At 43.8% G+C, this 26,856-nt stretch overlaps 2 protein-coding genes and 1 long non-coding RNA gene across 6 annotated transcripts in view; 1 reads left to right on the forward strand and 2 right to left on the reverse strand.

The window, feature by feature from the left end:
• The window catches only part of CTPS2 (CTP synthase 2), a 112,115-nt gene that overhangs the window by 43,384 nt on the left and 41,875 nt on the right, over positions 1–26,856 (reverse strand). The gene's annotated exons all lie outside the window — the stretch shown is intronic.
• On the reverse strand, positions 1,332–13,767 carry LOC118719864. Its single transcript, XR_004988292.1, has 4 exons — positions 13,757–13,767; positions 11,874–11,878; positions 2,078–2,084; positions 1,332–1,798 (listed from the first exon to the last, which is right to left on the reverse strand). It is a non-coding gene; the product is annotated as an uncharacterized LOC118719864 (long non-coding RNA).
• On the forward strand, positions 17,197–20,070 carry S100G (S100 calcium binding protein G). The gene is made up of 3 exons (XM_036439705.2): positions 17,197–17,342; positions 17,845–17,988; positions 19,965–20,070. The coding sequence occupies exons 2-3, from the start codon at positions 17,854–17,856 to the stop codon at positions 20,067–20,069; spliced, it is 240 nt and encodes a 79-aa protein (XP_036295598.1). The 5' UTR covers positions 17,197–17,342; positions 17,845–17,853; the 3' UTR covers position 20,070.

The raw sequence follows: 26,856 nt of genomic DNA on the forward strand, positions 1-26,856 counted from the left end.
GCTCAGTGGGTAAAGCGCCGGCCTGCAGACTGAGGGGTCCCAGGTTCGATTCCGGTCAAGGGCATGTACCTTGGTTGCAGGCACATACCCATGGGGGGGGGGGGGTGCAGGAGGCAGCTGATCGATGCTTCTATGTCATCTATGTTTCTAACTCTCTATCCCTCTCTCTTCCTCTCTGTAAAAAATCAATAATTAAAAAAAAAAGAAAAGAAAAGAAAAGAAAGAAAATGTTAGAGAAAAGATGGGGAAGTAGCATTCCAACTCTAATGATGCCTTGAATGTCAATGAAAGGAGAGAAGCAGAGCGAAAACTGACAGGAGAGTTGCCCTCTGGCCTGGCTTAGGAGGCCTCGTCCAGGGCAGCCCATCACATAGTCAGTCAAAGAACATCCAAGCACAAGCTGGTGGAATCCAAACCTTCAGGAAAAGTGAAGTTCAAGAAGATAAGAGAACACAGTGCATTTCTGGCCAAGCCTGCCCCAACCAGCCACCCTGCAGAATAAGCAGGCAATCCTGAAAGCTCTGAAGATGATAATATGACGGCCTCGTAGGGTATAAGCAACCTGACTAAACATCAAAATGAAGGAAAACATCTTTGCCCCTTCCACCAAAAGCCTGAAAGACCGGAGATTATCACAGTTTCAAAACACTGTTATCATTCCTGAGGTGGTGAAAAGAACCTCAAACATGCTTTAGGTTTAATCCCAACATTTCCATTATTCCCTAGATCTTGCATCTAAGAAAAAAAAAAAAAAAAAAAGCCTCTTCCATTGATAAAGGAGAGCCTCAGCCTGCCTGAATAAACACAGGCCGTCCTATGATCCCCACCACAGACCTGTGCTTTCTTGGAACCGAGTTATATAGCATAAGAAAAAATAAAAGAGGATCAATAAGTAACGAATATTGGCGGTGATAAAGGAGATGTGAAAGCACCACATAAGGATAAATAAGCACTCATTAACCTTTACCAAAGTTTCTGCAGCCCATAATAAAAGTGTAATGGGTTCAAGACGTCACAAGTCCTTGGCGCCTTAACAGTCTAGGAAAGTTAGGTTCGCTTATCAGAGAAGACATTCCTCCACCGCGGTAGGTGAAGGAGCATAACCCTTCTGACAGAGCCCTGGCGAGGCTGACTGCCCTCATATCCCTTGACATTTCATTTGGGGGCACTGGGGGGAGCCTACCCCCCAAAACCATTTCCAACCTCTTACACAACACATACCGTGATTCTTTCAAAATTTCTAGTATATTCCTTTACAAAGATTCCCCGAATCTTTTTTTTCCCTCTGCACCCCAGGGGAAAATTTGTATTTAAAACTGCTTTTGTGTGTGTGTGAAACTGTAAGTTTACAAGTGAGACCTGCCCAAACCCATGCCTGTGCCTCCCGCCCCTCACCCATCAGTCCCAACGGCCCACAGTCTTGCCGGATCTTTGACGGGAGGGGTTCCCCATGGTGAGAGTCTGTGAAATCCTGATGCTGTTGGAGGGGTTCAGGGCTAAGGATGGGGCAGCGGTGACTTGACTTCCCTCCGTACCTGGCTTTTTGCAGCCTCTCTCCTCTCCCCACCCTCAGGATTTTGGACTGAGAAACAAAGATAACTCGTTCCTGGGAAAATTGAAGGAGATAACATGCACAAGCATCCCAACCCATACTTATTTCACCATCACCCTTCCCCCTTCTTCCCTCCAACCTGCATAGTTTAACAAAAAGACATGTCACAGGGGAAGTGATGGCACCGCCTCCAATGGCTGTGCCCAGCCCTGCCCAAGGGTTGAGAGAGGAGGGAGAACAGGCCAGCTTGTCCCCCTTTCTCTTATCATGACCCCTTCTGCTGTCTCCCCTAATATGGGAAAGCCAGTAACTAAGGTAAAAAAAGAAATCAACATATAAAAGCATCTACTTCCCAAACTCAATTAAAAATTAAGAACCAACACCAACAAAATACAGATGGATCCCAGAGATTTTTTTCTTCCCTAAAAAAAAGGTTCAACCCCCACACCCAGTTAACAATTCCCAGTTCCCTAAAGTAGCAGGAACTCCCCCCTAGGTGGATATCTGAGGCAGACACTCGTTCACCAAGCAACTCTATTGGTTTAAGATGAGCTGCATAGGAGGTAATAAGCCATGGGGGGGGGGGGGGGCGCCAAGGCCAGGTCATCTGCCCAGAAGTTGTGTCCCCATTTTTGGCATCTCTGGTAGGTAGGGAAAGGCTGGCATCTCCACAGATCCCAGAGCAGATGAAGGGTAGGGGAGAATAGGTGAAGAGAGAGAGAGAAGAGAGAGAGAAGAGAGAGAGAAGAGAAGAGAAGAGAAGAGAGAGAGAGAGAGAGAGAGAGAGAGAGAGAGAGAGAGAGAGAAACAATAGTCGTGTATGTGTCTAAGAGAGGGGATCTGAAAGATAGGATTCTGGGTGTGTCTCTGTGTAAGAAATGGAGAGAGAAAAAGATGGAAAAGAAGGGGAGACAGACCTCACTTTCCCCTTAGGGGACCCCCTTCTCCTTGCCATGTTGTCAGCAACCCCAGCACTTAGTCGGCTGGGGTAGAGCAACCCCATTTGCCCTTCTCCGTCTTATGCTTCTCCTATTCTGGGGCTTGTCCTCTCATCAAGAGTCACCTCGTGACCCTCCCCCACCCTGTGGCCTGAGAGGTAAGAACAGTTGGAAGTGTCAGAATGAATGCTCCCTGGTCCCTCTGTTGGGGACGTCACATGTCTGTCACATGTCTCTGGATCCTGAGAGACTGAAAGAGCCACTGGCCAGAGCCTGCGGAGGAAGGGGGTGTCGGGGAGCTGTGGCCCCCCTGGGTGACAGACACAGCGGTCTTGACGGCATAGATGTTTGCCTCCTAAAACTTTGATATTTTTCTTCTTTTTTTTTAATCATTATTATAACTTCATTTCACATGTTCAAGAAGCTAGAGGAAATACTTCACATGTTAAATGGAGACATGGCATATTCAGAAAAAACTCAAGTTGAACTTAAAGAAATAAAAACTCTACTATATGAGATTAAAAAACACTGGATGAGATTAACCACAATCAGACACTGCCGAAGAAAAGATGAGTGAATTTGAAGACATTAGAAACTACCCAGAATAACAGAGGGAAATTACTGGGGGGGGGGGGGACTGAACAACATATTGGGGACTTGTAGGACAAATCCAAGCTGTGTAACAAGAATTCTAAAATAAAAGAGAGAGCAAAAGAGGGACAGAAAATAATGACTAATGTTTGACCAAATTTGATTAATTTAATAAACTCACAAATCCGATACTTTTCTCATAGTGGATCCACTTGTTGCCAAACCAGTTGGAGACCTGAGAGACGGTGATGCCACACTTCTCCCCAACCTTTCTCAGGCCCAGCCACACCTCCTTTTCCCCTCCCCCAGGTTTGTTTGTTTTTTTTCTTAAGGTATCACATTATTTGTCCTCATCCCCCGATCCCCATCCCAAACCCCTCCCCACATATGTGCCGGCCCCCACTCCCTGTTGTCCATGGCCACTGGCTAGGCCCATATGCATGCACACAAGTCCTTTGGTTGATCTCTCCCCCTTATCCCCACCCTCCCCTACCTTCCCTCTGAGGTTTGACAGTCTGATCGAAGCTTCCCTGTCTCCGGTCTGTTCTTGTTCATCAGTTTATGTTCATTATTTCCCCTAGATGAGTGAGATCATGTGATATTAGAAATACACTTATAAGAACCAAAAATGAGACAAGCCATAATGGTTATGCTGAGAGGCAAATGAATCAGTCTGTAGTGAGTTCCATTCTGGGCCAACAGTTCTTTTGAAGCCCAATTTCTATGTCAAACAGTTCCTTATGTGTACATGTCAGCCATGATATTTCAGATCTGGTTGGTGGACAAATGGTGGTGATGCAAGTCCGACCCTCTCTAGCTTGGTCCTGGGCATCCTGCAGCGATGCACAGCTGCTGACTTAGTATGGCGAGGCGTTGTCAGCGTCTTCCGTCTCTGGACTGTTTCTCTTCTGTCTTCATCCCAGCCATACCTTCTGCCAGAAGCATGTTGTCCAAGGGCATAAACTCGGGGTCCACTGGCTCCTCCTCCTAGGAGCTTCAGATGCTGAGGCTGGTCTCCTGGATCTCACCCAGGACGTTAAAGAGCGCTGGCTGCGCTCGGTGGCCGTTTAGGGCGTGTTTCTTGGCCTGGGCCTCGTTCAGGCTCTGGTCCATGATGGTCATTATCTGCTGCAGAATGTTCCCGATGTCTTGCTTCTCTCGGCCTCCCTGGAGCCCCACCATCCCCACCAGGGTCTCTGCCACCAGGAGGCTCGCCAGGGCCCCCAAGTTCCCCACCCAGCATCCTTAGGCCCCCTCAGCCCCCACCTTGAGGAAGAAGCCCCAGCAGTCGCTCATCCATAGTTCGAGGGGGCCCTGAGGCCCCGTCCCTGTTCTACCCCTCCCCTGCCTGGTTACTTCCCCGCAAACTCACTGGGGCCATTGTTCCCTCCACCCCGACCCCCACCCGTCTCCCCATCTCCTGGATCCCCTTGGGGTACCGGCCAGGTCCCCCACAGGAAACCCTGGCCCCACCCCCCACCCCGACAGCGGAGAAAATGGAGCTGGAGAGAGAGGAGATCCATTAGTTTTTCTGTCCATTTTTTACACCTGCTTCTAATTTTGATTCTCTGAGTCACAGTCCAGTTGAGCATAAAGTGTAAACCAATTTTATATCAATGTTATGTTAAGTACCCTGTTTCCCCGAAAATAAGACAGTGTCTTATATTAATTTTTGCTCCCAAAGTTGCGCTAGGTCTTATTTTCAGGGGACGTCTTATCTTTCCATGCGCTAGGTTTTATTTTCGGAGGATGTCTTATTTTTGGGGAAAGACGGTAATACTCTGTTGCATTGCTGCAAATTAAATCGAAACTCTCCAATGGGGCACTCAGATTCCACCTCATTCAGAAACTAGTTCTGCTCTCCTCATACATTCTCTCTCTTTTAAAAAAATTTTTCAATTACACTCAGTATTATTTTGTATTAGTTGCAGGTGTAGAGTATAGTGGTCAGACAATCATATCCTTTATACAGTGTTCCCCCTGATATCTCCAGTGCCCACCTAGTGGTCCCCACCTATTCTAACCTGTGGTGTCTACCTCAGGCAACCAAGGCCATTGCCGATGGCCCCTCTGCTCCCCTCCCCACAACCCCACTACATACATATCACCTCTCCACTACTTTCCCTAAGATGTCTTTTCCCTACCATCGTACAAGGGCTCATGCATCAGGGACACCCTCTAGTTCTTATTGCCCCACAAGTAATACCATTGTTATGCTCACTCTACCAAATAAATAAGCTATAGACTTCATTCATCTGCAATCAGCCGTTCTGGTAGGTTGAATAATGGGCTCCCAAAGATGTCCAACTCCTAGTCCTAAGGACCTGTGAATGTGTTACTTTACGTGGCAAAGGGGACTTTGCAGATATGATTAAACTAAGGCTCTTGAGATGAGGATTACCCTGGATTTTCCGGATGGTCTCAGTGTCACCACAGGGTCTTTATAAGAGTGAGGCAAGAGGGTCAGAGTCGGAAATGAAGATGCGACAATAAAGTAGAGGTGTGTGAGAGATGCAAATCAAAATGACAATGCGGTACCATCTCACACCTGTCAGAATGGCTATCATCAACAAATCAGCAAACGACAAGTGCTGGCAAGGATGCGAAGAAAAAGGAACCCTCGTGCACTGCTGGTGAGAATGCAGACTGGTGCAACCACTGTGGAGAACAGTATGGAGTGTCCTCAAAAAACTGAAAATGGAACTCCCATTTGACCCAGTAATCCCACGTCTAGGAATATATCCCAAGAAACTAGAAACACCCATCACAAAGGATATATTCACCCCTATGTTCATAGCAGCACAATCTACAATAGCTAGGATTTGGAAACAGCCTAGGTGCCTGTCAGCAGATGATTGGATCAAAAAACTATGGTACATCTACACTATGGAATACTATGCTGCCATAAAAAAGGAATTCTTATCATTCGCAGTGACCTGGATGGAATTGGAGAACATTATGCTGAGTGAAATAAGCCAGTCAATGAAAGAGAAACACCACATGATCTCACTCATTTATGGATAATAAGGAACATTATAAACTGATGAACAAAAAGATAGATACAGAGACAGTAAAAGAAACTGACTGTCAAATTACAGCAGGGAGGGTAGGGAGATATCAACCAAAGGACCTGTATGCATGCATATAAGCATAACCAACGGACGCAAAACTCTGGGGAGGGAGGGCATGTAGGGGAGTGGGGGTGGGGTGGGAATTGGTAAGGTATGTACACATATAATACCTTAATAAAAAATGAGAAAAAATAAAAAAATAAAAAAATAAAGTAGAGGTGTGTGTGTGTGTGTGTGTGTGTGTGTGTGTGTGTGAGAGAGAGAGAGAGAGAGAGAGAGAGAGATTGGAAGAGGCCACCCTGCTGGCTTTGAAGATGGAGGAAGGGGCCACAAGCCAAAGAATGCAGGCAGCCTCCAGAAGCTGAAAAAGGCAAAGAAACAGGTTCTCCCCTAGAGCCTCCAGAAGGAACAACTTTATGTTTCTGAGCTCTAGGACTTTAAGAAAATGTGCCTTGTGTTAAGCCACTAAGTTTGTAGTCATTTGTCACAGCAGCGATAGGAAATGGATACAGTCCTTTATATACAACTTTAACCTCCTTCATTCTTTCATTTATGTACCTCCTCTCACTTTATGAGAGGAGGTACATAAGCTATGTCTCCAACAAAGTTCAGCACATAAGCTATGTCTCCAACAAAGTACATAAGCTATGTCTCCAACAAAGTTCAGCACAGTCTCAGATCTGGATCAAGTGCTCCATAAGGAGCTCTCCCTGGATTTTCATCTAAAATGGGGCAACTGAGGCACTGGTCAGTGGGCCTAAGAGCTGCGGAAGGTCTCTGAGACACTGTGCATTATCCCAAGAGGCAGGTGGTCACTTCAGTCCCAGGCACCTCATCCAAGCCCACCGCCCACCTGATGCGGGACGTTACTTCCCTGTCTTCCCAGCCTGCAGCATCGAGGAGCAGCGTGAGGATGGAATCTACAATGGTGAAAGTACGAAGCGAGCTATAAATGTGTATATATTTTACGGCCGTTTAAACTTCCTTTTTCCACCAATAAAAGAAAGGTCTAGTTTACTTCCATCAGGAAGAGAATGTGCTTATAGCTTCAGGTGTGACCATACATGTAAGTTTAAGTCCTACATCTGGGCCTCATGCTAACACTGACCTGCTCTGCTCACAGAAGTCCTCCCCCAGGGAGAGGCAGTTGGAATGGTGGCTGAGGGTGAAGGTCAGGCCTGGACTTGAATCCAAGACCTACCAATCCCCAGTGATGTGACCTTGAAGAGGTCTGTGAATGGCTCCGCAGAGGGGTGCTTTGAGGATTTCTCAAGCTAATAAGTCAGATATTGGAGCAGTACACACTCCATGGTAAAAATCAGACCTCAGCCCCGCCAGTGTGGCTCAGTGGTTGAGTGCCGGCCTATGAACAAAGAGGTCATAGTTCCATTCCCAGCAGGGTGCATGTCTGGGTTGTGGGCTCAATCCCTGGTGGGGGACATACGGGATGCGGCCAATCAAATATTCTCTCTCATTATTGATGTTTCTGTCTCTCTCCCTCTCCCTTCTTCTCTGAAATCAATAACTATATATCTTTAAAAAATCAGACCTCAGTAAGTACGGGCTATGACAGTGGTCGGCGAACTTATTAGTCAACAGAGCCAAATATCAACAGTACAACGATTGAAATTTCTTTGGAGAGCCACATTTTCTAAACTTAAACTCTTCTAACGCCACTTCTTCAACACAGACTCGCCCAAGCCGTGGTATTTTGTGGAAGAGCCACACTTAAGGGGCCAAAGAGCCACATGTGGCTCGCGAGCCGAGGTTTGTTGATCACGGAGCTATGATGAAGAGGCTTCTGAGAGCTCATGCCCCCAAATCATTGAGCCTCACAGCCCAGGCAAAGGCTGGACATGGGAAAGAAGGTAAGCTCTGTCGTGGGGTACAGGGAAGGCAGGCAAAGGGAAGGGTGCTCCCCTTTAGGGACAGCTGCATTTCAGTCAGGGTCTTTCTTAAACCTCCAGATCAAAGACAACACGAACCCACAGACAGCATTTCCCACCCATTAGTTTTGCAGGGCCCAGATACTGACTCTGTACCATCTTCCCAAAGGTGCATCTCCAGGCACTGCCTACTATGGACTTGGAGTTGAATAACATATCTGTGACAGCCAAAAATACTCTATCCAGCAAAGCTATCACTCAGAATGGAAGGCCAGATAAAGAGCTTCACCAATAAAAAAAAAAAGCTAAAGTTCATCACCGCCAAACCAGAATTATATGAATTGCTGAAGGGGGTTCTTTAGGAAGAGGAAGAAGATAAAGATAAAACTTATGAACAACAAATACGTTAACTATCAACAAGTGAATCTAAAAACCAAGGGGAAAAAAAATCTGATGAACAATATTAACTGTTGAATATAATAGAATCAGAGGTATGGAAGGGGAGTGAACTGACGATTCTCAGGGAAAAGGGGAGTGGTGGATGCGGGAAGAGACTGAACATAAACTGTGCACCTATGGATGAGGACAATGGGGAGTGGGGAAAGGGCAGAGGGTGGGGTGGGAACCTGGTGGAGGGGAGCAAAGGTGAGGGGGAAAAAGAGGAACATTTGTAATAATCTGAACAATAAAGATTTATTAAAAAAAAAAAAAAGAATAACATATCTGTGGAGGCCTGTGGTACCAGGAGCTTTTAAAATAAGTTACTCTTGACTTTCCCAGGAAAAACTTAAGTCTGTCCAAAGATCAAGCAGTTGAGCAGTGAGGTGTTAAATAACCTTTGCCTCTCCATTTTTCCATGACCAATCTTGTACCTGTCACTTTTTCCCCTGCTCTGGTTTCAAAATGCCCTCTTTTGAACACACCCTGTGTTTATCGCCCGTCCCCATATATTTTTAGTTAATGTTTCATGACAATATCTAATGGTGGATTTTGTTTCCCAATGCAGATTTACCCTCACACCTGCATCTACAGGGAAAAGGGAAAATAAGAGATGAGAGATGTGACTGGCAGAAGGAAGCAAGTGAAAATTTAAGAAGACTCTTGGATTGTTTTCCAAGTTCTATTAGCATTCACTACAAGCCTAAGTTCTGACAACAAGCAGCCAGAGGCCTGTTTTAATTAGAGGTCTTCCCTTAAAATGAGAGCTTTGTATCCTAAAACACTATTTTTTTAAAAAATATATTTTATTGATTTTTTACAGAGAGAAAAGGAAAGGGATAGAGAGCTAGAAACATCGATGAGAGGGAAACATCGACCAACTGCCTCCTGCACACCCCCCACCAGGGATGTGCCCGCAACCAAGGTACATGCCCTTGACTGGAATCGAACCTGGGACCCTTCAGTCCGCAGACTGACGCTCTATCCACTGAGCCAAACCGGTTTCGGCAAACACTATTACCCAATACTGTTCTAAATGTTTTCTTAGAGTTAATTTCATATGTACACACGACCTCATATAATATGTGCCATGTGTTTTATACATAACATGTTATCAACCATGTAACATATAGTTATTAAAACCATAGTTACATATAATATAGTTATTAAGATCACATATAGTTATTAAAGTCATTTCTTCAATACAGACTCAAGAAATATAACAACTGCCATATTGATTTTAGCTCACAAGTGGTAATTTGAGAGAACAGATCATATAAGATGCTATTTCCACAACTGAGGTATTAAAATATGGACTGTAATAATGGCATTGTGCTTGTGTAGGACAATGCCCTTGTCTTAGAAGATGCTCAGGCATTTCAGTTAGGTTCAAGAAGTGGGGGAGAATATACACAATATACACATTCTGAGGAGGGTCAGAATGTCTGTACGGTAACTAATTCTCAAATGGTTCCAGGTTGGGGGAAATGCGCATCCATAGACAGAAAAAGCAAATGTGGAAATGTTAGTGATTAGTACATCTGGGTGAAAGGTAGGTTGATGTTCATTGACTACTTTTGCAACTTTTCTACAGATTTTAATTTTTGTAAAGGTCTTAGAGCAGTGGTTCTAAACCTTTCTAATGCCGCGACCCTTTAATACAGTTCTTCATGTTGTGGTGACCCCAACCATAAAATTATTTTCGTTGCTACTTCATAACTGTCATTTTGTTTCTGTTATGAATCATAATGTAAATAGCTGTGTTTTCTGATGGTCTCAGGTGACCCTGCTAGCGGTTCCTGTAGCTCGTGACACACAGGTTGATAAGCGCAGCTATAGAGCCTAAGACCATTGGAAAACACAGATATTTACATAACCATTCATAACAGTAAGAAAATTAGTTATGAAGTAGCAACGAAAATAATTTTATGGTTGGGGGTCACCACAACATGAGGAACTGTATAAAGGGCTGAGGCATTAGGAAGGTTGAGAACCACTGTCTTAGAGGAAAAGGATATTTCTTGTTATGATTATTCAACAAAAGCCTACTTCCTCCCAGGTAAGACAAAGCATAAATCTAAAAAACACCAAAAATTCTCTACTATCTTGATTAAAATACATTAACAAAATCAGGATATTTTTGTGTAAAATTTTACAACTAAAAACAAAATGCTGCGAAACCGGTTTGGCTCAGTGGATAGAGTGTAGGCCTGCGGACTCAAGGGTCCCAGGTTCGATTCCGGTCAAGGGCATGTACCTTGGTTGCGGGCACATCTCCAGTAGGGAGTATGCAGGAGGCGGCTGATCGATGTTTCTCTCTCATCGACGTTTCTAACTCTCTATCCCTCTCTCTTCCTCTCTGTAAAAAATCAATAAAACATATATTTTTTAAAAGTTTATTTAAGAAAATGCCTATCTGTAACCAAAGAAGAATATTAATACATGGTCAGTACTATTGCATACCAAAGTCAAATAATCTGTAATGAAAGCAAGAATAACACATACAAGACAGCAAAGGTACATGGAATGGTAAATACACAGGACTGGCAGAAAACTTTTAAGGAACTCAGTAAGATTTCACATTTGTTCTCCAAGGTAAATAAGTTCCTAGAATCTTGGAACTAAAGAGCATCAAGAGAAATGCAGTTCAATAGTTCAAGCCTCAATTCATAGGTAACATAATAAAGGATCAGAGAAAATTACATAAATGTGTAAGTAGTGAGTCAAGTGTTTTCACAAGTTTCTGGAATGATTAACAAAATATGTTTGGTGAGAAAAAAGGTCATAAATAAAAAGCACATATGGGAATAACAAATTAAAAAGTTGAAAAATGACCATGTCACTTGGTAATCTTGCTTTGAAAATAAAACAACCAATTATTGTGTATATTCTCCCCCACTTCTTGAACCTAAAGGCATCAGAGCAGGTGAGCAACTGGCGCCACCAAAGCCCATGGGCTGACTGCGGGCTTCTCCTGGAATTGAGCTTCCGCTTTTTGCATTTTGAAGCTCTCAGTCAAGGCTTTATTCGAAAACTGTTTAAAGTGTCTTTTTTTTTTTTTTTTTTTTTTTGCCTAACTGGTTTGGCTCAGTGGATAGAGCGTCTGTCTGTGGACTGAAAGATCCCAGGTTTGATTCCGGTCAAGGGAATGAACCTTGGATGCAGGCACATCCCCAGTGGGGGGGGATGCAGGAGGCAGCTGATCAATGTTTCTCCCTCATCGATGTTTCTAACTCTCTATCCCTCTCCCTTCCTCTCTGTAAAAAAAATCAATAAAATATTTTTTTAAATAAAGTGTCTTTTTTTAAATATGTTTTTATTTATTTCAGGGAGGAAGGGAAAGGGAGATAGAAACATCAATAATGAGAGTTAATCATGGATCCGCTGCCTCCTGCACGCCCCCTACTGGGGATCAAGCCTGCAACCCAGGCATGTGCCCCTGACCGGAATCGAACCCGGGACCCTTCAGTCCGAAGGCTGATGTTCTATCCACTGAGCCAAACCAGCTAGGGCTTTAAAGCTCGTTTGTCCGCTGTTGTTTGTCTGTGAGTACCCGAGATGGCCGGGCAGTCTGATTTCTCCTTCAGGGTCAGGTTATCTTTGGAGACCAGCTGGCTTGGGTTCAATCTCCTTTGAAACAGGCTATTTCTACTGAAATTAGCTTCTGGCTGAGTATTAGACCAGACTGTCTCATTAAAAAAGTGCCGCTCAGCTTACATATAGCCAGGATCTCCAGAAAGCAGGCTGTTTCCCAGAAGTGCATTTTTAAACTTCAGGCCTGATCCTTCTATGATCAGAATGTTCTAGAGCGAGGCTGGCTGATTTCCACCGTGCAGGGAATTTGAGCTGTTGTAACCTGCTTTGGGACCCTTGCTCTAGAGAAAAGTCTCTGAAAAATGGGGTCTCAGTTATTTAATATTTAAGACGATCCCTCCTGCAGGGACTCGAACACTTTTTATGCACATATTTAACTAATGGACAGATGTGGCCATCGGTAATTCAGAAAATCAGTGGCCACTGTGGGGAATTGCTGAGATTCCCAAACTTCATTTTCTTAAAAGCGAATTGGACAATAGCAGCACTGAAACTGGCAAAGCTAAAGGGAATGCCTATTTTGAATGGTGTGTGGAGACTTCCAAATGAGATCAAGAATCTGAAGTTGCCTCTTTGCAAAATAAAGTGTTCAAATTAACAGAGACAACTGAATTTTGAAAGAGAGAAAAATGGCTTCCCACATGCTCTTCATCTACGTGGCTGCCTTGCCATTCCCCTCGACTCCACTGTCTCAGGATCCACCTCCAGGTACCCTATTTCCTCTTTTATTTTTTAATAAAAATTCTCCAATTTGGTTTTTGTGTGGATATATATATATATTCTTATTGATTTCAGAGAGGAATGAAGAGGGAGAGAGAGATAGAAACATCAATGATGAAAGAGAAACATTGATTGGCTGCCTCCTGCACTGCCCCTACCGGCGATCAAGCCCGAAACCCAGGCATGTGCCCTGACCAGGACTCGAACCCAGGACCCTTCAGTCCACAGGTTTGACGCTCTATCCACTGATATCCACTGACCCGACAGGCTAAGGCCTATGAATATTTTGCCATAGGCTTCTTCTCCAGTATCCTCAAGGTCTTTTTCTCCAAATCCTTATTTCAAGCTCCACCTCTATACCATGCTGCCTTATCCCCAGTTCCCCTCTGGCGCCTTCTTCCCCTGAATTCGCTCCCACTCCTTCCTTCTCAACTCATCAGGACCTTTTTGTTTAAAGTTAAGAGCTCTCGGGATCATAACGAACCTCGTTTCCTATGTTCCCTGGAGAAAAGAATTTCCTAAGGACCCTCACAAGTTTGCTGAGGAATCTGATTAGTATTCAGACCTATCAGTCCGGGTTTTCTGACTTAGACAAGCTAATTTGTGTTCGTTGGGGAAGATCCGGCTCAACATTGAATGGGAATTGCCCAACGGGATCATCCTGAAACAGATTTAGAAAAACAAGTCTCTAATTGTGAGGGAAGAAATTAGAGAACTTGCTAGAGAACTATATGGAGCAATTTCCCAAAGCCTGCTGAACTGCAGCAAAATTCAGACTTGCTCACAGAATCCATTCATGGCTATTATAATCAACAAAAGGTCACTAAAGGAGAATTCCGGCCTTCCTTCAGATGTGCATTTCTTTTTTTGTACTCTTTTTTTTTAATATATAATTTATTAATTTTTTACAAAGAGGAAGGGAGAGGGATAGAGAGTTAGAAACATCGATGAGAGAGAGACAAAGACCAGCTGCCTCCTGCACACCACCGACAGGAGATGTGCCGCAACCCAGGTACATGCCCTTGACTGGAATCGAACCTGGGACCTTTCAGTCTGCAGGCCAATGCTCTATCCACTGAGCCAAACCGGGGTTTCAGCATTGCTTGTACTCTCGATGAGCCACCTAGAAGTAAGACTGCCATGATTTTTCATTTTCAGCCTTGGCAAAGGGAAGCCCCAATGGGAAACCAAAAGCTCCAAGTTTCTGCTCATTTTTGCAAAGAGCCAGGATGTTGGGAAAGGGATTGTCAAAAGTTTAAATGCTGCGGGCACCCTCAGCCTTGTAATTAGCCTTCGAACCGGCCTTCTCAAGGTCCTTCTGCTCCTCAAAGAGGAGTCTCTGAGGAGCTTCAGGGCTTTTTCTAATCCTTAATCGGCTCCGATCAGCTTGGAGAAACTTTTCTTCAAGCTGATAAGGAATCTCTCTTATGATAAAACTTCTGCATGCTTTACTGAAGAATGACTGTCCTGCCAAAACCGGTTTGGCTCAGTGGATAGAGCGTTGGCCTGTGGACTGAAAGGTCCCAGGTTCGATTCAGGTCAAGGGCATGTACCTTGGTTGCGGGCACATCTCCGGTGGGGGGTGTGCAGGAAGCAGCTGGTCAATGTTTCTCTCTCATCGTGTTTCTAGCTCTCTATCCCTCTCCCTTTCTCTCTGTTAAAAAAAAAAAAAATCAATAAAATATTTTTTTTTTTTTTTTTTTAAAGAAGAATGACTGTTCTGACCGGATGGTATGGGGAGAATGGGAGGACACAGCCTTTAAAGACTTAAAGAAGGGTTTAATAAACCCACTGCTCTTGTACATCCCAAAGATCAGATCCCTTTTTCCTTTTTTTTTTTTTTAATCCTCACACGAGGATATTTTCCATTGATTTTTAGAGAGTGGAAGGGAGGGAGGAGGGGGAGAGAGAGAGAGAGAGAAACATCAATGTGAGGAAGACACATTGATTGGTTGCCTCCCACACACACCCTGACCTGGGCCAGGGATCCAGCCTGCAACCGGGGTGCATGCCCTTGACTGGGAATTGAAACTGTGACCCTTTAGTCTATAGGCCGACACTCTAACCACTGAGCAAACCAGCTAGGGCCCCCTTTTCCCTTTTGTATATGAAAAGAAAGGGCATGCCCTTGGCAGGAGAGGGTGGGGGCTAAAGAGCAACCAAAGGACTTGCATGCATGCATATTAGCATGACCAATGGACACAGACACTGGGAAGGTGGGGGCTTGCCCGGGGTGGGAATGGCTAGAGGGGGAAGCGGTCACAAGCCAGGGGGAAAAGGAGACATATGTGAAACTTTAGATAATAAATAAATAAAAATAAAAAATAAAATGTCATTTTTTAAAAAGGGGGGGAATGCACTTGGGATATTCTATTCACCCACAAACCATGGGGACCACGATAGATCCCTGGGATACTACAGTCAGCAACTGGACTCAGCATCCCCTCCCCCTTGCCTTAGAGCCACTGCCCTCTGGATTGAGGCCACTAAGAACAATGTGGCAAGATCCCCTTGAACCATCTCTGTACCCCACTCAGCAGACGCCCTCCTGAATCCTCCTTATACCCAGCGTCTTTCCGTTAGCTGCCTTCTTTCTGATGAAATCCTTCTGCTAATTGCTCCTCACACAACTCTCTGGCATTGCAATAACCTCAACCCAAGGATTCTTCGCCCTTCAAGACCCATAAGGCCCCTCCTGACTGTCTGACACTGACAGACCGCCTCCTGAGACCTCCCCTTGACTTGCCGGAGGCCCCTGTGGGTAAAGCTGTTTTCCCACGCGTTACTGATGGCTCATGTTTTAGAAATGAAAATGGAAAAGTGCCGTGCTGATTATGCAATGGAAGTAATTGAGGCATTTTTACCTGTGGCTCCCTCAGCTCAGCAGGCTGAATTGTATGCTTTTCACTCTGGCTTATGTTTTAGCCCAGGGCAAAACTCCCAGCGTTTATACTGTAGTCCATAAGCCTGTGGAGCAGCTCATGACTTTGTAATGTTACGGAAACAATGTGGCTTCCTCACTTCCAGGGGAAATAAAACTAATGGCCCATATGTTCGGGAATTATTGTTTGCTATACTTTCACCTGATGCGTTAGCTAGTTAGCATTAAGATCCCGGGGCATTCTAAACTTGACTCTCTGGAAGCTCAAGGAAATCACCTCGCTGAACTTCTGCAAGGAATGCAACCCTTCAAGAAATCAGCAGGTGAAACCCCTGTCAGGGTCCAAAGGGATAATTCCCCAGCTGGTAATTTAGAAAAACTGGCTAGAGAAGCCCAACAATTAGCTTTAAAAAAAAAGAAGAAGAAGAAAAAACACCCCACAAGATTAGAAATCTAAAAATTGCTAGTTTGATAAAAGAGAAAGGTCTGGTTCAGACCAAATAACCCAGTCATCCCAGAGACTATGAAGTTTCCACTCTTTACTGTGCATGCATTTGGTCCACAGACAAAATGATAGCATTTATGAATCAATATTGCTGGGGAAATATTAATAAGGCTGTGAAGCCCAGCTGGTGTGGTTCAGTGGTTAAGTGTCAACCTATGAACCAGGAGGTCATGGTGCATTTCCCTGTCAGGGCACATACCCAGGTGGTGGGCTCGATCCCCATGTGGGGTGTGCAGGAAGCAGCTGATCAATGATTCTCTCTCATCATTGATGTTTCTCTCTCTCTCTCTCTCTCTCTCTCTCTCTCTCTCTCTCTCCCTTCCTCTCTGAAATCAGTAAAAATATACTTAAAAAATAAAAGCAAAATAAAATACATAAGGCCTTGAAAAGTGCCTATCTTACTTGTCCTACCTGTCAAAAACACAACCCGGGAAAACCTGTCTGCACTGCCCCTGGACATTTTATTTTATTTTTAAAAATATATTTTATTGATTTTTTACAGAGAGGAAGACAGAGGGATACAGAGTTAGAAACATCGACGATGAGTTAGAAACATCGATGAGGGAGAAACATTGATCAGCTGCCTCTTGCACACAACCAAGGTACATGCCCTTGACCGGAATCGAACCTGGGACCCTTCAGTCCGCAGGCCGATGCTCCATCCACTGAGCCAAACATTTTAAATTGCCTAACGGACCGTTTGAGGTGTGGCACACAGATTTCATACAGCTTCCCCTGCCTCATGGATAGAAATATGTTTTAGTCATGGTCTGTGTTTTCTTACTGGGCTGAAGCTTTCCCTTGTAGCCAGGGTACTGCCTCCTGGTGGCTAAAGTCCTGCCGGAGATGACTGCCCTTACCTGAGAGACTCCTCTTTGAACTGTTCCTCTTGACCTCGATAAACCTAGGAGCCCATTCTACGGGTCAGGTGCTTTAACAAGTCTGTGCCGGTTGGCCAATTTTACAACACCCTTAATTATAAGGTGCATGCAGTCTTAAGATTGGATTTCAAAAACCATTAATAATTACCTCTAAATGGCAAACGAAAGGAAAATTTCATCATCAGGGCGGTGTGTCCGTCTGCACAGGCTATAAAAGCCAGCTGACCTGCTCCTCTCTCCATACTCCCGTCTTTTCTCCTAGCTGCCTTGCTGCTCAGCGACCAGGTGAGTGTGCTTGCTTTTAGTTCTACCTGGAGCTCTTCCTGCCTCCTTTCAGAATGGTGTGAGAGATAATGGTCTGAGGAGAAAGTAGGTTTGTGCTCTAACGAGATTACCAGTCATTTAAAGGCTAGAAGCTGTTTTGGGGTTTCTGCAAGACCCCAGCCTACGGAGGGCAGCCAGGTATGGAAAAAGGGAAGAATGTCATAATTACTAATTAAAGTGTTTGGCTTCAGGGACTATCTCTTAACAGATGTCCTCTAAGGATAGGCGTTTAACAGACTGTCTACAATGATTATTTTTAAAATATGTTTGCAGTCCCCTGGTGCGTTTCCCACAATTTCCCTTCCTCCCCCTGGCCCCTCACTCCGGTCCCCAGCCTTTTCTTTACTGTCCCCCATCTGTGCCAAGGAAATAGCCCGATGGCCAGGAACTCCTGCCGGCGATCATTAGTCTAAAACTCCACATTTGAGCTTTTTGGTAAGTTCGTGTCTTTCCCGATTTACAGGACACCAAGATGAGTGCAAAAATGTCTCCCAACGAACTGAAGAGCATTTTTGAAAAATACGCAGCTAAAGAAGGCGATCCAAATCAGCTGTCGATGGAGGAGCTGAGACAACTGATCCAGACTGAATTCCCCAGTTTGCTAAAAGTAAGTGCCTGAACGGGCCTCTGATGGCGGGAGGGGAGAGAAAGAGAGCCGGGGAGAGGCTGAGGTCTGAGATATGGATCAGAGTTCCACCTGGGGAAGAGGACACAGCAGCAAAACACAGGCATCACAGAGGGAGTGCACGTCACGTGTGGTCTCCTCCGCTGGTAGCAGACCACCATAGCCTTAGCACAGAACTCCCTGGACCAGCCATAGTAATGAAAGCAGTGATGGCACTTCTGCCAAGCTGGAAGATGCACAGGTTGCCACGCAAACACACAAAGACCTTCAGCCTGCATTCAGCCCATCCGTGCCAGGCTTTGGGAAAACAGAAGCCAGTAAATTAGTATTACTTGGCCTTGGACGCGTTTCACCATTATACATAGGATCTCTCAACAAGACCAACGCTTACGGGGCAGTCTGTTAAGAGATTTGATTTCAGAGAGGAAGGGAGAGGGCGAGATAGAAACATCCACAATGAGAGAGGTTTCTTCCCCTGACAAATTATTTTCTGTAGAACCCCATTTATATTTCAAAACGCATTTAAATTGCTGGTCATTTGTGTTAAGCGACTAAATTTGTGTTAGTGAGCCAACTATGCATTTCTCAATGGGAAAGGATGCAATTTCTTTAGCCATAAGAACCATCCCGGAATTGTCTAAATCAAATCGCATCTAGAAGCAAAAAGAGACGGGGAAAGGTGGATTGTCTGTCTGCCTCCCATGTGCTTTCTCCCCTTCGCCACTGAAAGCCAGCTTCCAAACGGAAGGGCTGTAGTTGCTGTATCCCACTTGGTCACTTGTCTGCTGTAACTTCAGAAGAAAGCATTTGCTTCCCAGATTTTAACCAGAGAAGTCCCTCCTGCCAATATGACATAGGAAAAGGTTTTTGGTTTTAGTTGGTGAGAAGGTTTCTATTATTACCACGAAGAATAGTGGCTGAGTTCAGTGACCTGATAAGCCATTATCTTCTCATTTCTTACGGTTAAAATCTGTATTTACTAAGGTTAGAAAGCCCATCTCGTGATTCTGATGCATGTCCAAGAGTGAGAACCACTGATCCAAAGTCATCTTGCCCAGCATGGAGGTGGGCTGTGGCCCAGGGTTTGGAAAAAACTACGGTAGTTGCTGGTTAAGGGTCTGGGGTCTGGAATCAATGTTTGGACTCCAAGGCCCCTACTTACCAGCTGTGGATCCTGGAGTGAGTCAACAGCTGTTTCAGATTCTCCGTTTCCTCATCTGTAAAGATTGCCCCCTCAGGGCGGTTGAGAGGATTGCACAAGCTACCGAAAGCCCTGGACACAGTACCAGCCAGCAATAAGCCATGGGCAATGCCTTGATTATATGCCAGCCCAGCCCTACAGGCAGGCACAAATCAGCTTCCAGGGGGCAGGGGTCCTCAACTATTTGTGGGTGTGGGCCCCTCAGAAGTCCAGTGAAGCACTTGGGCTCCATCTCAAAAAAATGGGTTTTGCCCTAGCTTGTTTGGCTCAGTAGGTAGAACGTCAGCCTGCTGACTGAAGGGTACCGGGTTCAGTTCCGGTCAAGGGCACGTGCCGAGGTTGCAGGCTCGATCCCCAGTGGGGGCTGTGCAGGAGGCAGCCGATCCATGATTCTCTCTCATCATTGATGTTTCTATCTCTCTCCCTCTCCCTTCCTCTCTGAAATCAATTAAAAAAATATTTTTAAATGCTTTTAGAAGCATAAAGGAAAATACTGAAGATTGCATAGAAAACAAATCCTATTAACATACACATTATCAATAGTAAAATAATAAACGTATACTAAAGAAATGAAAAAGGGTGGCCTGTTCTGTGACATAGAGCAATTAGAGCTCAAGTTGGTTTTGCCACCACTATCATGTGACCAAAAGCTCCGCTGCCTTCTTGGAATGCAGGCTAATTTTGGAGAATGTGTAGCAGCACATAACTGATTCATTTTCTCTCCTCTCCTCATCCCTTCCTCTTTGCCTAACACCAGGGTCCAAACTCCCTGGAGGATCTTTTTAAAGAACTGGACAAGAATGGAGATGGAGAAGTTAGCTTCGAAGAGTTCCAGGGGTTAGTGAACAAGTTATCCCAGTGAAGAAACAAGCAAAATGATCCCATCCTGCTCACCACAGGAAGAGCTCCTGGAAAGAGTCATATTCTCCACAGTGTTCCCAATGTCTCTATTAAATTCTTTCCAATTATAATGATCTTGTAGTGATAGCCAATTACTGCCAATAAAGAAATTCTTAAGACATGCCTCACCTTGTCAATTACTGACCTCCATAGTTTAATAAATTTGAAAGTAACCTTAGTCTGATTCATCAATATAATTTTATAGATTTTTTTATTAAAAAAAAAAAAGGTCCAGAATAGTTCCATGGTCTTGACCAAGACTACAGAGGTGGTATCAGAGACATGGAAAGAATCCTGCTATGATCTCACTCATTTGTGGGATATAATGAACAACATAAACTGATGAACAAAAATAGATTCAGAGACAGAGAAGCATCAGACCATCAAACCTCAACGGGAAGGCAGATCAACCAAAGGACTGATATGCATGCGTGTAAGGATAATCAATGGACACGGACAGTAGGGAGGTGAGGGCCTGTGCTGGGGGGGGGGGGGGGAAGGAGCGGGCTGGGAGAGGTCACTGGGGGTAATATTTTCAACAATATAGAATTTAAAAAAAAAAAAAAAAGAATTCTGCTGTGCTAAACCAACTCCCTCACTCCACTCTTCCACCAGTATAACCCTGTTCTTGCTCTTCCCTTCCATCACCAGTGCTCACAGCAGTTCCAATTTCAACTCTAGTCAACAGCCAGTGAGAAACAGACTTCAGAGAACAGACACTTGTCTTTCAAGTCATCTTCCCAGCACTCGCTGTGCTTTTTGAATCACTGACCCTCTCAGAGTCGGAGCACAGGGCCGACTGTCAGTTCTGTTCCATCACCCAAGGGGGTGGCCTTGGTCCTGGTATGTGATGTGTAAAATAAAAGGGACAGGAAGACATAGTCCCTTCCCAGCGCTGGCATGCTGTGCTGCTGGGACACTGCGTACTGAGAAACAGCTCAGGCTGCCCTTGCTGAGTCCAGCGGGAGGGGAGGGGAATTTAACCAAAAAGAAAGAAAACTGACTTCTACCTCTTCCACCTAGAAGCAAAGGAGATTTGTATACATAGCGAGGGGATGTTTAAATACAATTTGGGTCATTCTAATTCAACACACACATTCTCATGGCATAGAAAGTCTTAAACATTTCTAATGACCAATTACAGTCTACTGTAGGGATAGCCCATAATAGTCTTAACTATTTCTCCATTGTGGGGCATTTAGATTATTGCCATTTCTGATTTTTCTAAATAATGTCATAATGAGTAACTGTTTATATCTCCCTGTCAACATATTGAATTTCCTTAGGAGGATTTCTGGGAAGTGCATGTCTGAGTCAGAGGGTATGAATATTTTTATGGTTTGTGAAATAGACCACCTAACTGATTTTCCAAAAGCTTGTATTGATTCTTGTTTTTATACACAGGCAGGAGAGGGACAGCTTCACTCCCCAGACAGCATTAGTCGGTCTCATTTTAACAACTTTATTAGTCACAATAGTGCACATCTTTTATTCATTTCTGGTTTTAATAGCAACCTCCTATTTTCCCATGAGTTTCCTGCTGGATATTTCTTTATAAAAGATAGTCTTTCTCTTATTTGAGTATCCTTTTCCTCCTAGTTCGTTATGAAATTGTGAGCACCCAAGTTTAGATACTATAGACTGCCTATTGAGCATCTGTGGCCATATGAGGGTTCTCCCTTTTTTTTCAAATTTTATTGATTTTTCACAGAGAGGGAGAGGGATAGAGAGCTAGAAACATCGATGAGAGAGAAACATCGACCAGCTGCCTCCTGCACATCCCCCACCGGGGATGTGCCTGCAACCAATGTACATGCCCTTGACCGGAATCGAACCCAGGACCCTTCAGTCCGCAGAACGACACTCTATCCACTGAGCCAAACCAGTTTCGGCGAGGGTTCTCCCTTTTGTTTGATAAATATGATACATTAATCAACTTAACTCCTGAGACAAACTATCCAGTTATGACTGGTTTTAAATTAGACCACTCTAATATTTAATTTAAGATGTTCACAGCTTCATTAATAACCAGCATCAGTCTATTGTTGGGGTTTTTTGTTGCATGTGTTTTGTTGAGTTCTAATATTTAGGTCATGCTAACTTCCCATTTTAGCTGATGTTCTAATCTCAATCAGTCACTCTCAGAGTAATATACATTCTCTTTTTCAATTACAACATATAGAAAGCACCTACATGGCCAAAGCATTATATAAGACCTAGTGCATGGATTCAGGCACCAGTGGCGTCCCTCACAATGGTGCACAACCACAGGAGGGCTCCAGGGCATGTCCAGCCCGTCTTGCCCAGTCCCCAGCAGTCGGAGCGTCTGCCCCTGGTGGTCAGTATGCATCACAGCGACTGGTCAAACAGTCAAACAAACAGTTGGACACTTAGCATATTAGGCTTCTATTATATAGGATTATACTCAGATCCTAAGTCAGTAAGCCTGGGATCAGGCCATGGAAAGACTTAATCGAAGAAATAGTATTTCGCCAAAACCGGGTTGGCTCAATAGATAGAGCGTCGGCTTGGGGACTGAAAGGTCCCGGGTTCGATTCCAGTCAAGGGCATGTACCTTGGTTGCGGGCATATCCCCAGTAAGGGGTGTGCAAGAGGCAGCTGATCAATGACTCTCTCTCATTGATGTTTCTAACTATCTCTCTCCCTTCCTCACCGTACAAAATCAATAAAATATATATATATTTTTAAAAAGAAATAGTATTTCAACTGGGATTTGTAGGAAGAGCCTTGAGGGGACCCTGCAGGGAAGGGGGAGCCTGGGCATTCAAAAGGAGAGAAAACACCCCAAATACGCACATATTCGCACATCATGTTCAAGCACAAGGCAGTTCAGGGAACGTACACACTGCATTTTGGTTGTAAAGCTGGCTCTGATAAATAAAGAGGGCACGCCGGCTTTAGATCATGGAAGTCCTTGGTGCCATGCTAAACGAAGGTCTACTGTGCTGTGCAGTACCCTGGCCACTATAACAGGTGGTTACTGATATTTAAATTAACTAAAATGTAAAATTCCGTTCCTCGGCTACATTTCAAGTGCTCCATAGCCCCATGTGACTGATGACTCCCATATTGGATGACACAGATATAGACCAGCCTACCATGACAGAAGTGTTACTTGACCATGCTGGTAGCATTAATAAGGGCGTATCCACACGCTGCCCATATTTCAGTTATATATTTCACCAGTCTATGTTGTGTGTCAACTGAAAGCAGGGCTGTGGAAACACTTTGTAATACACTATGTTTAGGGCTGCACTTAAGTGGATGAGCTGCAAACGCACAGTGACTCTTTCCTCTTCAATAATCTCTTTCCGCTAGCATCCAGTTATTTTTAGTGCAAAGAAAATCTTTTAAAAGGTTGCAATACCTATTTCTAAGGCATTTCCTATTGAGCTCCAGGTATAAAAAGCTTTAAAATACATTAGGCTTTGAAGTACTCATTTAGTCATTCATTTATTGTTAAAATTATAGACTGCCCTGTGATTCAATAATGGGGCTTATTCCTAGCCGTGCTGTCTCTCTCCAAAAAGTAGACTCAGGCAAGGGGGGAGGTCCAGTGGAAAAGATGCCCTAGTCATTAGACAGCGGCCATCATGCCTGAAAGAATTTTTCTTTCTCCAAATAGAGAGCAGTTACTACGGCCAACAGCCTGATATCAATTCTGAACCTATCATCCACACAGAGACAGAAATAAATGACTATCAGTCTCCCACACTAGTCCATAAAAGGCTATTTTACCCATGGTATAGCTTTCTTCTTGACAGCTGCTTTTATAGGTAAAGTTCCTTAGCCCACACGAAGCTCCAAATGACTTCTCTAGGTCGTTTTGTTAGTTGGGAGATGTTTACTGGTACCACAATGTTCTAAATGCAAAGCAGTCTTCAAGGTAAAAAAAAAAACAAACAAAAAAAAAACACTTCTTAATTTGCTTTCCATGTAAAGCTGATGAAAAAATAACATGGAAAAAGAAAAGATTTCAAATAGGGCTCCAGCTAAAGGTAGGGAAATGTTATGCATTAATTATGCTTAATGAATAACATAAATTACCCTTCACCTGAGTTGACTTTTAATTATTTGTGACTATCTCACAAATCCACTGAGTGAGATGTAAAATTACTTTTGACTCTGAAAATCCCTGGATCAAAAAAGTGTAAAAGAAGTAATATGTATGATAAATAACTAAAGGTGAAATAATATTAAATACCGCAACCTCAAATTTCCATTGACATCTACTGAAAATTCTTCAAATGTATCACTTTTCCTTACCAGTACCACCATCCAAGTGTGCATGTGTGTATTGATGTGTCTGAAGGTAGAACATGGGTTCCATTTTCAGGATATTCTGTTTTAGGTAAATTCAGATCTTTAAAGTTACTGTTTCCAATAAACAAAAAAAAATGCTAAAAATTAAGCATATCCACATACCTAAATATTGGATTGAGATCCTTTTCCTATATATGTCTCAAAAGCCAAAGATATACTCTAATTAATAAAGTCCACAATGCTGTGAACTATCCTCTACCTGAACTGGAGAGGTCTAAAGCCAAATTCAAAGTCAAGCGTGTCAGCAGCAGCAATGTGATTGATACAGTCAGAATGCAAGCTATAGCTGTAAGCATCATCTAGAAGGGAGGGAAAGCTACTTTGAAGCAGGCCAAATATCAGATTTGCTGTAGAACCCTATATGTCCGCAAAAGCTTTCTATTTCACTATGTGGATTAAGCAGAGAAATGGCACAATAAAATGAATTTTACTCACTCTCTCCTACCGTGTTTCCCCGAAAATAAGACATCCTCCAAAAATAAGACCTAGCACATGGAAAGATAAGACATCCCCTGAAAATAAGACCTCGCGCAACTTTGGGAGAAAAAATTAATATAAGGCACTGTCTTATTTTCGGGGAAACAAGGTAGTATTCACAGACTCAGAAAGAGTTTACCCTCATTCTTTTAAAAAAATCTATTCTTTTATGTGTATACTAGAGGCCTGGTGCACGGAATTCGTGAACTCACGGGAGTGGGGGAGGTTTTCTCAGCCTGGATTGCAAGAGAGCACAGGCCAAGCCAAGGGACCCCATCAGTGCACAGTGGGGGCCGGGGAAGGACGCAGGAGGTTGGCAAGCCAAGGATGGACCGAGGGAGGGCTCCAGGGCGTGTCCAGCTCATCTCGCTCGGTTCCAATTGGCCAGACCCCAACAGCAAGCTAACCTACTGGTCAGGACATCTGCCCCCTGGTGGTCAGTGCACATCATTGCAACTGGTCAACCAATCAACTGTCTGCCCCCTGGTGGTCAGTGTATGCCATAGCAAGCGATTAAGCAGCCTTAGCATATCATTAGCATATTACTCTTCGATTGGTTGAACGGACGACCGAACGACCAGACACTTAGCATATTAGGCTTTTATTATGTAGTCTGAGACAACTCCTCTTAGATATCTGTCCTGGATGCCAGTGTCTCTAATGATTTCATAAGCAACCATAAGACTAACCATGCATGCCAAAGGTAGGTCATAATAGCTCATGAAGATCAGAATTTAACACCCCAGAATACGTCTCTTTGATGTTGGGATTCATTTGAGCTGATTATTTTTAAGAAACAGCAGACAGGGAAGCTCTGAAAAATTGAATAAGTTACCCTTTCATAAGGGAATCTCCATAAACCTTCCCATCTGAACCAGAAAGAGGAGGTGATTCTACTAGTAAATCTCTAGAAACTCTGATCAAAGGAGAAGGTGGAGGATTTATATCTGCATAACAACTTTATCCTTGTTTTCATCTTCTCCTGATCACCTCCCATCTTTGGATCCCCTCACAACTGACATCTTCTTTTGTCTCTAGCTGGAGATGGTATTGAAGGTGATAGCTTGGGCCATTTCAGGGAATTATACCATTTTCCTGGGTCTCTCCCATGTACACAGGAGGTACATGTTATTAAACTTTGTGTGTTTTTTCTGTTAATCTGACTTTGATTACAGAGGAGGATTTCAGCCAAGAGCATAAAAGGGTGGCAGAAAAATGATTTTAGTGGCAAAAACACCTACAGGAGGCTCCTGCTTTCCAAATTATTTGCTTTTTTAGCTAGAAGGGCCAGAATGGCCATTACTCATTATAAGTCATTGTTATTTGCTCAAATTTAAGTGATTCCCTCGGCTTCCTAGTGTTTGCTGCCTGATGATTCTATTAGCTTGGTCTTTTTCTTTAATAAGACTTCTCACCATCATCACAAATGCTGGCCCTTAAGGCTATTTTTCTCCAACAAACTGATTGCAGGCCACAAAGATATTCAGTAGCAATTAGGTTTTATTGTTCTCAGCTCACTTATGAGTATATGCTTTCAAAATGTAAAACTCACTTAGCCTCTGATTTAGCAAATTCCCCCTAGGAATTCATCCCATAGAAGTATGTGTGGGTACAAGGACATATGACTATAGATATTAATTTGCAGTATTATTTAAAGTAGCAAAATAATGGACACAATCTAAATATTCATCAGCATGAGACAGGTTAAAGAATGATGCAGACAACAGGGCAAGCATATGGCAGATTCAATGTGTGGATGTGAAGTGATCAGTGCAAAAAGCTAGAGGAAACAGTGTCTCAAGCATACTATCATATGTGTTTGTTAGAAAGGAAACACAGCCCTGAGCGTTGGCCTGGGCACCAGGGGGTCTCAGGTTCAATTCCAGTCAAGGGCACATACCTGCAGGTTTGGTCCTTGCCCCCAGTTG

This window comes from Pipistrellus kuhlii, unplaced genomic scaffold (genome assembly GCF_014108245.1).
Source record: "Pipistrellus kuhlii isolate mPipKuh1 unplaced genomic scaffold, mPipKuh1.p scaffold_m20_p_16, whole genome shotgun sequence".
In the NCBI taxonomy this organism is placed as follows: domain Eukaryota; kingdom Metazoa; phylum Chordata; class Mammalia; order Chiroptera; family Vespertilionidae; genus Pipistrellus; species Pipistrellus kuhlii.

Excerpts from the sequence above, each read along its gene's own strand:
- S100G (XM_036439705.2), top strand. The coding sequence starts at position 17,854 with ATGAGTGCAAAAATGTCTCCCAACGAACTGAAGAGCATTTTTGAAAAA. Across the intron at positions 17,989-19,964 it reads AATTCCCCAGTTTGCTAAAA|GGTCCAAACTCCCTGGAGGA; the intron begins GTAAGTGCCTGA and ends GCCTAACACCAG.